At 43.4% G+C, this 15,190-nt stretch overlaps 1 protein-coding gene across 3 annotated transcripts in view; it reads left to right on the forward strand.

Annotated features, from left to right (window-relative positions):
- The window catches only part of U2SURP (U2 snRNP associated SURP domain containing), an 878,864-nt gene that overhangs the window by 545,382 nt on the left and 318,292 nt on the right, over positions 1-15,190 (forward strand). For all 3 annotated transcript variants that reach the window (XM_078666425.1, XM_078666427.1, XM_078666426.1), the window contains one exon: positions 1,676-1,742. In XM_078666425.1, coding sequence (XP_078522551.1) covers positions 1,676-1,742 — 67 coding nt within the window. The remainder of the gene's footprint in view (positions 1-1,675; positions 1,743-15,190) is intronic.

Consider the following 15,190-nt stretch of genomic DNA (forward strand, 5'->3'; position numbering starts at 1 on the left):
ATTTAGTGAGCTGATGTAGATCTTCCAACATCTTCTTTATCTTGATAGATACAGAATTTGGTTTTACATTGTATTTCTATAGGACAGATGTGACCTAGGAGGATACCTAAGATAATAGGTGGTGGGTTGGAGATTTGTCAGAGGCATAGGACAAGGATTCTGAGTGATTTTATTTCGAGGTCTGGATGGAAGGAAACTATCTTTAGTGACTGAAATAGTCGTTTTAGAGATTCATGACTAGGAGAGTACTTGTTTTCTTCTTTTGTGTTTGTAGTTTCTAGGATCAGTTGATTAGAGCTGTGGGTGGTGAAGGTGTGACTGCTAAAGGAGTTACCGTGCTTGGTATGTAGTTACTTGTGTGCATTGTAGATAATGCACTGAGACGTGAACCTATTACAAGCTGGAATGGGAGGCAGTGTTGATTTTGAAGTGTTGGATTGATATTATCATACACTAACACATTGAGATGTTGCTTCACTCTTAAATCCCTTACAACCTTGCAGAGTTCTGTGACACTGCTAAAAGCAGAGTGAAAATCATTTTCAAAAATAGAAATTACTAGATTAAATGCCCGTCCCCTCTGGAAAACCGGAGTATTATGGTGGTTAGTTTCCTGGCAAAGTCCTCTTTTGGGGACTTACCTCAAACCTTAATATTTTTCTCATGCAGTAATTTACCTTTGAACTATTTTTCAGGAAGGCTGTTCCTTTTATGAGTAGAGTAATTAAGGAAAACTAGTAATACATTCCAATTCTTTTGATATTTTGTTATTATTTTATTACTCAAACTGTTTTATTTCTGTTACGAGTGTACAATGGGCTGGATGGTCTTGCTTTAGAAAAGAGTGACTTTTTAGAGCTACTTTTGCTGTTACCTTTGTATGAATAAATGATGCACGATGTTAAACTGGGAAAGTACATTTTGATGTGGTAGTACCTGTTATGCTAGCGGCTGACCAAGGGATTTTGCAGAAGGGAATGGTTCAATCCAACCCCCACCCCCACCCCCCTCAAAAAATCCCAGTCTAAAGTACCTCTTGAGGTTGATTGCACCATGGAGTGACGGCTGACTATGGATGAACATGGCTATTGTTTCTGCATTGATATGGTAGTACCTTTTAAATAGTGGAATCTACTCTTTAGGTCTTACAGCGCATGCACTCTCTGTTGCAAGACTATTAGCTTAAAGTGTGCCATTGCTTACCTTTGGTTGGCTTACTTGTCACTCATTTCCGTGCTTCTTATTTGTTTGATTGGGTGGGGTTTCCTACCTCTGCTTTCTTTGTCCCACCACTGAAGCATGAAGGCATTATTTGTATCCTTCCATGACTCCTCTTTCAGGTGTCTGTTTCGGTTACTGTTTGTTTAAGCACTGTACAAGAGTCAGTGTGATTTCTAGCCGTCTGCCTTGTGTATTTCTCACCTTTTACTGCGTTTGCTCTTGTTGCTCTCTCTATTAATTGTAATAAACTAGTTGATAAAGTATAAAATAAAACGCAAACACTTTTAATAAAATGCATTGGTAGTTTGTTTTGTGGTACCAAAAATAGCAGTGAGAGAATGAACCAGCTGTGTGGTTTGCAATAATCTGCCATTTGACCTTCTTGTGGGTTGTCAAGAAAAAACATTGTCCTCATGTTTCTAGAATAGTTATTTCTTTATCTTTGTTTTTGTAGCTGTTACGACTTCAAAGTGGGAACTTTTTGATCAACACGAGGAGTCAGAAGAAGAACACATTCAGAAGTAAGATGATCCTATTTGTTTTAGTTTTTTTTGTGTCAAACTTTTATTAACATACATCAGCTTATTGATTTCAATACAGAGGAAGTAATAAATCTGGCATCATGGAGACAATAGGTAAAATCAGTCATTGCGATATATCACCCGGAAGATCTAGGGGGAAAGGGGGGGGGGAGGGGGGTCATCATAACTGACAGTGCGGGCGTAGGAATTCCACAAACCCCATATAAGGGTCCACTTTTTAGGGCAACCCCGAGCCACATATACTATCTTTTCCCTATACATGGACCAATCCAAGTCTTTCTTCCAGTTTTCCACCTTAGGAGGATGTGACGCTCCCCATAACTGTCCGATGTTTCTCTTAGCAAGCATAAGCCCCAGTGTGACCCACTGTGTAAGGCAAACATTCAAATCTGTTGGTTCCCATATATTCAGTAGACCTCTACGGGCTTCCGGAACTAGTGGGTGGATAGTACTGTGTTGATGGTGTCATGTATCTTATGCCAGTAGGGTTGAATAAAGTTGCATTCCCAGATAATGTGCATAAAAGTACCCTCCTGGCCATACCCCCGTCAACTTTTCCCATCCGCACCAGCTGGGGCCCGTCACGTATACCCTATGGAGGAATTTAAATTGTACTAATCGGAGTTGCGCTGGTATTGCCACGACTCTAGGCGAGGAAACAGCCTCCTGACATTCTTCGTCATCTATCTCAATACCGTCCCCCGACCATTTTTCCTGGAGTAGGTGAAGAGGGTCTGGCATATTATTTATCTATTTTTTATATTTCAGAGAGATAGTTTTATCTGGGAGGTGTCCATCTAGTACCCTATCCTCCAACGGGGATCCCTTGGGAAGGGTGGTACCTTGCGGCAAGTGGGAGTGCAGAGCGTTTCTGATCTGTGTGTAACGAAAGTATTCTGTGTCCGCTAGATCAAATTGCTGTTGCAAGGCGGTGAATGGTTGAACATCTGACTTATCCCATAGATCACCTATGTGAGAGATTCCAATAAGGTCCCACTTGTCAAACCCCTTGGATCTCCACAGGCTACCCAGCTGCTCTGAATCCCAGAACTGAGTCATAAGAGTAAGTCTGCGATCCCAGCAAAGGCATTTAGTGCCAGTATGCCAAACGAGTACCGAATGCTTACTGGGGCCCATTAGTTTGGAGCATTGAAGTTTGGAAAAAAGGGCTCTGTTATAGTTCCCTCTGGAGAGAAGCCGCCTGTCCATGGCATAGCCTGGATCTCCCGGTCGGGCGTAAGTGCCATGGTTGATGGCAGCTAGATGGGCCACCCAGTAATATTTTTTAATATCAGGGAGACTAATGCCTCCATCGTACCAGTTCAGAATGAGCTTATTGAGAGCAATACCAGGCTTTCCTTCCCACAGCAGGTCCTGCTGAAGGCCCTCTACCTCCCTAATATAAGACGACGGAACAGTATCTAGGGAATTATGCAGGGCGTACAAAAACCAAGTAAAACACAAACAATTGAAGAAGGGTCTGAGGGAAATTTAAAGACCTGCCCAGTTCGTATCCCCCTAACTGTAATCCTAACAACAAAAGAACCGGGGGTCTATAACGGAGCTTCAAGTACTCCGAGCTGCTGCAAAACTCCTACATAAGTGAGTTAGGCGCTAATAGAGCTACATAAGTCTCTATATCAGAATGTGTGCCAGGACAAACCTGTCGAAGGACCTACTGAGATTGTTGGTAAGACCCGTACAGAGATGTGTTGGATTCCCATCAAATAGGTATGTAGATCAAGTGTTCTCATTTGGTCATCCAAAAATGGGGCGGTATGTCTCTTGATCAATGAGACCCATCCATCGCCCTTACTCAATTGGGTCGCACCATCAATCGCTAAGGTACCCATGAACAAATGATAAAGATGAGATCGAGTGCAGTGCAAAAATCAAAAGATGTGTGAGTTAAAAACAAGGGGTAAAAGGATCAATAGGCGAAAAACTCTAATGTAATTTGTCCTTTCCCTCAAACAAACAAGAACAATGCAGAGGAAGCAGTCTAAACATATAACTGCATTTACAAGGCCAACATGTTTCAGCCGGTAGGGACAAGATCCCATGGCTTTCTTCAGGGCCAGAGTTCTAAGCATTAGCTACTGCATACATAAAGTGAACGTAACGACAATCTGTAAAGGATATACATAAATAGTCCAAAATCGTGTTCCTCTGTACCAAACGGTGTCTCTTACATCTGAATAGTACAGGGAGTGTACCTCACCTCTCCTGGAACCCAGCTCAGGAAAAAGGAGGCCCCGCTCTGTCCGGCGTTGTCTCATCGCAGGACCCGAGCTTGGTGGAAGGCCTTCGATTTTGGACTATTTATGTATATCCTTTACAGATTGTCGTTACGTTCACTTTATGTATGCAGTAGCTAATGCTTAGAACTCTGGCCCTGAAGAAAGCCATGGGATCTTGTCCCTACCGGCTGAAACATGTTGGCCTTGTAAATGCAGCTATATGTTTAGACTGCTTCCTCTGCATTGTTCTTGTTTGTTTGAGGGAAAGGACAAATTACATTAGAGTTTTTCGCCTATTGATCCTTTTACCCCTTGTTTTTAACTCACACATCTTTTGATTTTTGCACTGCACTCGATCCCATCTTTATCATTTGTTCATGGGTACCTTAGCGATTGATGGTGCGACCCAATTGAGTAAGGGCGATGGATGGGTCTCATTGATCAAGAGACATACCGCCCCATTTTTGGATGACCAAATGAGAACACTTGATCTACATACCTATTTGATGGGAATCCAACACATCTCTGTACGGGTCTTACCAACAATCTCAGTAGGTCCTTCGACAGGTTTGTCCTGGCACACATTCTGATATAGACTTATGTAGCTCTATTAGCGCCTAACTCACTTATGTAGGAGTTTTGCAGCAGCTCGGAGTACTTGAAGCTCCGTACAAAAACCAAGGCAAGGACATCATTTTAAAAAGAGCTGCTTTACCCGGTAGGGAAAGGGGAGATTATTTATATCTTTCCTCAGCCTGGCCAGGGGTGGGAGCAAGTTCCGAGTGTACCGAAGCGATGGATCTAAGGAGAGAAAGATCTAGAGGTATTTAAAGCCCACAGTATGTATTTGTATAGGGCACCCTTCGGTGGGACAAGCGGCTATCCCACTAGAGTAAACAGCAGGGACTTAGTCCAGTTAATAGAATATCCAGAAAATCTACCGAAGATGGCAGGAATATCTAAGACAACAATCAGGGACCGTCTCGGGGAGGACAGATAAAGTAGGATGTCATCCGCATAGAGTGAGATGCGGTCTTCCCACTCCGGGGACCAACGCAGACCCCGTACCATCGGGTCTCTATGTATCCATGCTGCCAATGGATCCAAAGCCAAGGCAAACAGGAGGGGGGACAGTGGACATCCCTGCCTCGTCCCCCGACGAAGTTCAAAAGTGGCCGACTTCTTATTGTTAACCACCACTTGTGCCAGAGGTCCAGCGTATAGGAGCCGCACCCTGTGTATTTATTTCAGGCCTAACCCCATTTTTTCCAAAACTGCCCAGAGATATGGCCATTCAATGGTGTCAAAGGCCATAGTAGCGTCAAGGGAGACTATTATAGCTGGTACTTGGATGGAGGCTGCTCTGTCCAGTACTCCGTGTACCCTACACTAATTAAGGGCTGTGTTGTGATGAGGAATAAAACCAGATTGGTCTGGGTGGACTAGAGTCCCAATCACAGTGACCAAGCGTTTGGACAGGAGCTTGGCCAACCGCCAAGCTCCTGGCCAACAGGAGCTTGGCTATGCATTCAAGAGAGAAATCGGTCTATATGATACACATTCAGTTTTGGGTTTCCCTTCCTTGTGGATAGTGATTATGGTGGCCGTCCTCTGATCAGCCGGGAGTATCCCTTTGTCTCTGGATTCTTCACACATGGACCGAAGATATGGGCCCAGCTTGTCCGGCCAAAGTTTGTATAATTTGATCGGGAGACCATTGGGACCTGAGGCCTTCCCTGAATTTAAGGATCTGATTGTTTTCGCTATTTCCTCATTGGAAATGTCGCTCTCCAGAAAGTTACAGTCGTCTACTGGGAGCTTGGGCAACGCTATGTCAGCTAACACGGGAGTCTTCTACTGAATAGGGAGCGACGGAAGAGTAGACCACGCTGAAGTGGTCAGCAAACATGTCTACAATGTTTTGCGGGTACGTGAGAGGGTTGCCCCCCACACCATGGAGTTCTGGTACCAATCTGCTCGCCCATTCTTTTTTTGTCCAGCCATGCAAGTAATTTTCCTGCCTTATCCCCCAGATCGTATACCCTTCCTTGTGTGGCTCTCCCCCAAGGCTTTGGCCTGCTCAGTCACTAATGCCCTATATTCCTGCTGTCTGAGCTTAAGATAGTGTAGCTTGTCTGGCTTGACCTCCGATTCCAAGTCAGTCTCTAGTCGATTAATCTCAGCCTCAATTGTTTTAGGTGTTTTAATGTTGGCCCATGCTAAAACAAATGTCTATGTTTATACATGTTAACGTTTGTTAGAAATTTTGTTAAACCTATTTCTGCTAGGTTTAAACAAAACTTCGAGTTAAGAATGTGTGTGTATGTAGTTGTAACGGTGGTCCATTGACTGATTAAAGTTGATGGAAAATAACATTTCCGCAAGGTGTTTGCGTCTATCCAGTACTAGTCTATTTGAAGTATCATTGTAGAGGGTGGCCGAGATGGAACGTGGTCTGTATCCGCACATGTACCAGTATGGAAGATCCTGGAAGGAGTACCATCAAAACTCAATGGAGGCTACGTATACTTATAAGCATAGGTTCCTCACCTTTAGGATATCCCAAAGCACCAGGCTGGGTCTGGAAGATATAAACCGCATTACTCTCTCATGCACCGGTAGGTGGCATTGTGCAGATCCATGCTGACCTTGTCTCCCCCTTCAACCCGTGGAAATGATGAACAGAGTGTCATATACAAGATCCACCCCTGCATGCTAGCTTCATTTCATTTTTCTCTGCACCTTAGTCTAGCGATCTGGAGCTCACTCCCAACTTTTTCCTTGTCTTGTGACAAATTGTTTCTCAAAATATTTTTTTCCAGTGTGCAAAGGCAGTATGTCCTCTCTTAAACCTACACTACTTAAGCATTTTAGGGACTGTCACAAGCAGAAGTCTGTGGCAGATCCCTACTAGGTTTGCCTCTGGTGCTGGATGAATCCTTTCCTATCGTCCTCTCCGACTGCGGGCCAAATCCATCTCAGCCTCCAATGAGGTCATGTTGTCAGCTTTGTCCCGAGGTACACTGCCCCCATCCATTCCAGTTCAGACTGTGCCATGCCTTTAACTCTGTACTTTACCTCCCAAACACTCCAACAACTTATCTTTTTTGACCTTGACCGGAGCCAAACTGTCTTTGGGGATGAGAAAAGTGATTAGGTGGAGTATTTTCCCCAACATTATGAGGATGACCATGTATGTGGACCTGCAAATTTCAGTTATTTATTCCCCAGACACTAGGTTGTGTTGTCCTCCTGGACCAGCAGAAGAAGAGTGCTTCCTTTGCCGCGGTAATGAGATGCGTGTTGGAAGTTTTTAGCCATAGTTACCCATTGTAGAGGTCAAAACATATGTGCTGTGTGGTTTACTACCTGGTCAGACTTCGTTGGACGCATCACTTTATTCAGCGGGTATAAGAGATGCTTCCATCGGTGGGGTGAGCCTCAACTCTTTCCCCACGGCTCAGCCTGACAGAATGGAAACCACCACGATCCACTGGCTTCCCTGGAGACGTACAATCCTCTTTAATGAACATGCCATTTGATAGGTCTCTTCTTTGGCGAGAAGGCCTGTTCTTTAAAGAAATCTAGGCCACAGCACTATCCCAAGGCCGCAGAGAAACAATATCCTCACTAGTTTTGCCCCTTTGAATTCTACTCCATAGGAGTGCTTTGCTGCCCACACTAAGGCAGATTTGCCCCTACATCAGGCACCCCTTTCCTTTGGGGATCAGGGAAGGGGGTCTAGTAGCAATCCCTAGGCCAGCAGGGATACCGAACTACCCAGTTCCCTGCCCCTCCGGCATGTGCCTTTAAGCCACTTTAGTTGGGCTTTAGTAACACATGACCCATCCCTGTGGAAGGCGGGATCAAATATTTCTTCCAGGGGTGGCAAAATAGAACACCTGACTGGTGGATCTCCAAATGTTCCAATGAGGCTATAGAAAACTGTGTCTTTAGTGGGACACTAGAGACATCCCTTTGGGCACACCTTCTTTCCTCCGCTTGTGAACAGAGGATTCCATACACAAAAGTTCATTTGATTGTATATGTTATTTTATTTTTCTTCCATCATTATTTTTTCTTTCAAATTGCTTTAACTTTACTTTACTGTCATTGAGTTGTTTACTGGCGACAAAGTCATATAATCCAATGCATTTCGGGCGTGTACATAACGCCCTTCATCAGGGAATCAACAATGAACTCTCCTAGGTAGGAATAAGCAACCTACTGCTGTCACGGTGCTGTATATAATAATAACCAATGAGGCTATACCCTGCGGGTTCCCCTTGGCCTGTCACATCTCCCACCCACCTCCAGACATCTTTCAGAAGATCACTTGTCCATCCTGCTCCAAGAAGTGCAGGCTCCTTTGGCCAAAGAAGCCATAGATCGCCCAGGAAATGTGGACTGGTTGTTACTCCTGTTATTTCCTTGTGCTGAAGGAGGCGTTTGTCCCTTATTAGATCAACTTCCTCTGAATGCTTTCTTGTGGTAGTTCAAATTAAAGATGCTCATGCTGGCCCAGGATCCGTGTGCCCTGGATCCAGAAAACTGCACAGGGGCTTTGAATATGCAGGACACTCACTTTCATGTACCCCTCCAGACCCCCAGATGCTAGTTGCGGTTCAAAGTCGGACTGGAGAATTTTCAAATTTGCTGTGCTTAGGATTCAGCACTGACCATCGGTGTGCGCGAAAGTGATGGCAGTGGTTGCAGAGGTCGAAAATACCAGTTTTCCCTTAGCTCAGTGGCTGGCTGTTGAAGGCGGACCCGCGCAGGCAGTCTAGACCACGTCAGATAACTGCATTGGTACACCATGTATCATGCCACCCATGGGAGCCCATGCAAACTGTGTCTGTAGAGCTGCCAGTGTAGTCTGCGTGAAATGGCGCTTGCACCTTTCACTTTGGGTATAAGGTTTTCTTTATATCCCGGTCACTGCTCTTTTAAACTATGTCGCCCATAAGGTAGGCCCTCCAGTCCGAGGGCAGGGTGCATGGTTCTAAGTGTGTGGGTACCCCTGCACAAGCAGAAGTACCCCTACACACCCCAGACTGAATTTTCTGGGCTTTGTAAGTGTAGACAGCCATTATAAGGTATGCAGGGGACACTGGCAAGTCGAGATGTCCAATTACACATTGGCTGTCCCGAACCTGTTGGGTATCAAACATGTTGGAATCACGCAACTACATTGATTCCAGTGTTTGTTGCATGGTACCATGTACTGGGGGGCTTCTTAGAGGACCCCCCAATACCTACCTGTGTAGCCTTACAGAGTCTGACTTCCTGCCTGCGCTGCTGCCGACCCTAGACAGTGTTCTACCCCACTGATGAGCCTCAGACCGGAGAAGCTGAACAAAGCATTTCCTGCGAAGGGGAGAAGTGACCACCTCTCCTTTAGAACTAGATAGGGTGGAGTCGCTTCCGAGCACCACCAGATTGCTTTGAAAGGCTCATTTGTTGCACTCCTTACATGAAACCAGTTTTGCCCTGTTAAGGAGCCCTTGGCTCCCGCTCTGGCACGATACTACACAAAGGGTAAAGGAGTGTCCACCCCCCTGCCCAGCTCCTCCCTAGGGAGGTGTTCAGATCTCCTTCATTCTGCTTCGCTTGCTCTTGTTACTCTCTCCCTTTCCGCCACAATGCCCTTGTGTGCTTCTTCCCCCGCGTTGCTTTTTCATACCCACCCACTCCTTGTTGCACACATCAGTTTGCTCCAGCACGCTTTTGTTTTTTAATTTGCTTCTGCCACCTGCATTCTCTGTGTTGCCTTCCCCACCTATGCTCTCCCTGTTGCTTCTCCCCACCTGCGCCCTCTGTTTTGCTTCCCTTCAGTCGTGCCACCTGCGTTGCCCTTAGGAGCATGTGACTGGCTAGGCCAGCTGAGTAGCGTCCCTAACCCCCTTTGATAGGCAAGTCACCACAGAAGAGGTCCTCCCCCCTTTTTAGATTTAGTTAAGGACTCCCCTGAGTGTATTTCCTTAGATTACTCCCAACAACATCATCAAGATACGACTGCCTGTCGTCTGAAGACTGTCCAAAGACTCTTCTGTTAGTGGATTCTGGGACTCAGCTGTTCTTCGAGCCAGGACCAAAGACAAGACTGCTTTAGTGGAAAGATTCCTGCTGCATCTTCGTCCCTGTGCTTCAAGTTCTTCATCTCTGTGGCTGTGCATCCTCTGACTCACCAAAGACTCCGCCTGTATCCCAGCCAGAAGGAACCTCCCTTGAAGTGAAGGAGTCACTGCCCTGCATCCACTGGCTCCTCTATGTCGACAACTGGTTTGCTGATCCTGTTGTCCCACTGACATCACCCGGCTCTACAACACAGGTGGTGGTTTGTTGGTTCTTCAGAGGCCTAACCAGTCTTCCCTGCACGTTGGGTGACTGTAATCCCTCTCCGGCGACATGAACTGCGTCCCTGTGCACCGCCCCTGTTTGCTTCTGCCAAGTCTTGTTGTCTTTCTTCACAGAACAGTTTTTAAGCTCCAAGTAGCCCCTGCCTACAGCACTGCACAGCTCCAAGAACGACGTCCTGACTGCATCGCAAGTTAGTGTCTAGTGTGTATTCATAAATACCAAGTATTTTTACACTCGCCTGGTTTGGTTCTTTCTTGTGTGAAAAGTTTACTGACTGACTATAGTGGTAAATTTACTTGCTTTACACCCTCCTGGATAAGTCTTATCTGCTCTCTACAGCTACCCCTTGCGAGCTCTGGTTTTCAAGGACCTAAACACTATCACTAAGGGTTGCCTGGACTCAGTGCCTCACCGTAGGTGGACACTGTATACTAAGCCAGCCTCCTAGACACCGTGCTTTTTCTTTGAAAAAGGAAATGTGCATTTATTACACACACTATTTTATACTACGCTGTAATTTGCAAATATACATAAGGCTGGTGGAAATATCTTTGGCAAAATTACATTTGACTTCTAATGGCACATGGCCCCAAATAATCCAGTACCTACTCCTTAATTTACAATACAGCACAACACCATATGGGGTGTCACTATATATCAAGAATCAAATGACCTAATAATTCTATCCCTGACTTCAGTAATCATAATTACTGTGCACTTCTCATTAATAATCAAGCATTGCAATGATGTGCTTACATTATCATAAATAAAGCATTGCAGCCTTTCAGTAATATATGCGTCACTATCGGCATTAACCATACCTTTCAATAAAGCATGGTAAAGAACCTCTTTAAATAAAGCCTTGCTCCAAACGTGAATAATGCTTTCAAAAAAGCATTGTTCAAAATGTTGGGAAAACACATTTTAAATAAAGCATTTTTCAAACATACACCATGTGTCTTTGTCTTTTGTAACAACCTTCAGGCCACATAAACTGCAGCAAAAGACTCAGCCCCTTGGGGGTGGGGTTTGGGTTGAGAGAGGGGGGCGGGGGGGGGCGGGCGTTGCACTCCCAGCTGTAGAGAATAAGCTCCAGCATTATGAGTGCTTGAAAATCCAAGGCAAATCCTGGGCTGTTCATCTTTTATCAGAACCTCCAAACTGAGGGTCTGTACATATTGTAAAGTTCCTTGGGGGTAGCTACTGCATTTGGCCTTGTTGGTGGATTGGTGGAGCCCCTGCCATTCTGGGGCCACCACCTTGCCGAGCTTTTGGCACCCAGCTTTTTTGACGTGGCACCCTACCCTTGAGTTTGTTTGCCCAAGCTTCCACACTCAAGGTCCACCCCAAAAGCATTCCCTACTGTGACGCCAAACATGGAATTGAAAAGCTTTGATATATTTGGTAGGAGACGTTCCTTCCAAAAGCTTTGATTTGAGGTCCTTGAACAATGTCTGTCCTTTGGGTCGGTACACAAGTCAAGTCCAGCTTTATTCAATTGCTATTTACAATCATAAAAGCACATGTAAAAAAAAACATATATAAGGTTAAAAAGGAAATACTATATACATTGCTAATTCAATTAATTGTACATTTAGTAAAAAGTCATTTAAAAACTGTGAGAATATTAGAAGAAATAGCAGTACGAAGGAAAGATCATCGAGTTGTGTGGCCTTTGTAGCCTTTAGACTTGGATTGCCATCCTTTTCCTGAGGTTACCTACGTATTTTAAAAACATTGCTATCTTCCAGGTAGTATTTACATTGGCTAAGACTTTCAAAGCAATGAAAGCTAGCATACATTTTTTAATCCCAAAGCATTTTAGAATAGGAAGGCTCCACAATTTTCTCAATTCTCTATAGAATTTACAAAACAACAGCACGTGTATGGTGGACTGCTCTGACAGATTATCGCATGAACACAGTTGCAATTGTCGGGTCCAGTCGTTCATTATTGGAAAACTTAACAATTCTGTGGAAGATTCCCAATCTGAATCTAGTTAATAAGAAACGATCATAGCCCCCAGGAATAACTTTCAAATACGGCTGAATGTTAAAAGTAGTTAAAATCTGCTGATTCTGCTGGACGCTAGGCTTTGAAATCTTCGATGATAGTCTTTTGGCGTCCAGAAGGAGGAGCCCCTCTTTTTTTAGATCCTTTCTCCTGATCTTATTTAAACTACTTGGGTCGGTGAAATACTCAGGATGTCCGAGATCATTCATGAGGTTGCAAACATATCTTATCCAAGGGATCTTTAAAGCCCCTTCCAGCTTCAGACTATCCAACAATATATCTCTATTTAGCTTGGTTTCTATTTTTGTCCACACTCTATGCCATAAAAGGATGGGCTCAAGTTTGATACTGATAGAGCACAGGCTCACCTGCTCAACATACTTACCTGGGCCCATATATCTATCTATACATTAAACAGGTAAACCTACACTCAATCAATTAGGGTTTTTTACCATTTAGATTTTATACCATTTAGCTTACCAATCCAAGTCACCGATACCTAAAGTCCTAAAGGATCAAAGGAGTTAGAGAGAAAATAGGTAGCAATAATTACATTTAGCATCTCATAAATAACCACAAACTCGGGAAAGGTTTAAAATCTTTATCTATGTAAATCTTTGAAAAACTCATAAAACATGAAACTCAAATTAATTTCTTATTCTGTTTAGACTAATGTAGATTTTTTTTTAAATTGCAATAACTTTGTTTAAATGCTTAAAGACAATTTCTCTCTGAGGATGGGTAAGAGAAAAAGGAAAACAGTACAATGACAAACCCACACTTAATAGTTGCCTATTCCAGTGTGATGACCAACCCTGGTCATAGGCTGAGTCAAAGAAATAGAATCCCAAAGTACAGGTGCCAGCAGAAAAGAACAGGTGCAAGCCAGAATCAGGACAGGTTACGGACCCAATTGGATCAGGATAGGACCACCACAGGCTAAGACTAGCACCACAGTTAAAGTTCAAAACACCAGCGTTGTAAACCCTCTCTGCAGCTAACAGTCGAACCCCGATTGGGTCATCGATCTCCTTCCCAGAACCCCGATTGGGTTATCGAATCTTCTGACAGAATGCTCTGCCAGCAACTCCGCTCCCGATCACCTATTGAGTGCGTTGGTTCAGTGACAGGTCAGCTACTCGGACAATCTAGCTAGCTAAGCCTACCCTAGTTATACTATTTTTCAGGTCAGTGTACCACCCGCAAATGTGTGAATCCCACAATTTTATTGGACAAGAACGAGGAGTAGCCATCACACCATACTTTTCTAGAAGCGACTTGTCAGTCATGTATTCAAGTTGTTCCCTCCCATAACTTTATCTACCCATGTTCTTTATCCCTCCCGGTAGTGAAATGTATCAATGATTTGTTTTTAAACAATCTAATCAATTCAGCTTCCTCCAGCAAGGCAAGGCGTTCACTCTTCTCCGCCTTCCATGTCCATCTTGGCCATGATTCAAGGCTACAGCTTATGTGGCTTCAGGAGTTCAGCAAAGCGTTTAGGCCGTAATTTTTGGTAACATGAAAAAATAGAAAAGAAACAATTTTAGAAACACAGAATAAATGAATGCACTGTATACCATTTCTTTCTACTCTATTCCCATTATTTTATTTTAACTATTGCGTTAGGTATTAAGCAAAAACAAACAGCTTAGCAAAGCAGCGATGCAAGCTTCTTGCACATTATGACACATAACAGCCATCTTGATTCTATTGCGCAGAAGCAAAAGTTTTCCCACCAAGCATGTCACATGAGCATGACAGACGCATGCGCAGTAGAAAATCCCGCGTAGCAGCAGCCATTTTAGTGCAAGCGGATTATAGTTAGTAAAAGCACATTGACAAGCTTCCCTTAGATATCTAATATGTCGTGTAATGCAATATTAATAAGACAAAACATGTTAGTACATTAATATTATTATCGAGAGGGTTGAGTACGAGCAAGTCACTTTACGTGTGAAACCTTGCTCCATCAATCCCCTCTTTGATGATATTTCATATCACTAATTAATGAAACAGATGCCAACTTTTATATTTCACCCATCTCAATTTCTTCAAACTTCCTGTTAATATTCTTTTCATTCTTCATATGGAGATCTTTCACCTTTTTATATAAATGTCTATTCTATTCTTCTAATTCTATTTCATTGATATTTCTTTTCTTTCCCCTTTTATATATTGCATACGACTTTTTATGTTTACGACATCTGCAACAAATATTATCCCTAAAATCATTAAGGCTATTCCCACCATTGGCATCAGTATTTTACCTACAACACTTTTTCCTACATTAGAAAAACAACTACCTATACAGAAAAGACCATCTGTTAGTCTTTTCCATGCACTATCAACCTCCAGTGGTTTAAGTTATTTTTCTAAATATGTAATATTCCTTACATACCCTTTCAGTTCTACACTTTTGTGAGGTATGTAAGTGCAACAATGTTGTGCTTTCAACATTCTGCAGACTCTGCTCTCTTTTGCCAATAATGTATCAAGAGCAAGTCGATTTTGTAAAACCGTTGATCTTACCGCAACTAATTCTGTATTAATCATTAAGAAACCTCCAGCAGTGTCTGTCGATAATCGATCTACCACTGTCGTTATTTGCAAATTCTTTGAGTATTTAAAACAACTCCCACTGAAGGTATCAATGCACTAAATATGTCGTCTACAATTTCTGCTATACTAGCTCTTTTACTACGTATTAGTCCATTAGTGTTTTCATTACTTCCAGTGATTCTATTTATATGGTATACTTTTGGGAATACTATTCCAAAATAGCAACTCCCATACCAATGATCAGGTAATTTG

The sequence above is a fragment of the Lissotriton helveticus genome, chromosome 11, assembly GCF_964261635.1.
Source record: "Lissotriton helveticus chromosome 11, aLisHel1.1, whole genome shotgun sequence".
Classification (NCBI taxonomy): domain Eukaryota; kingdom Metazoa; phylum Chordata; class Amphibia; order Caudata; family Salamandridae; genus Lissotriton; species Lissotriton helveticus.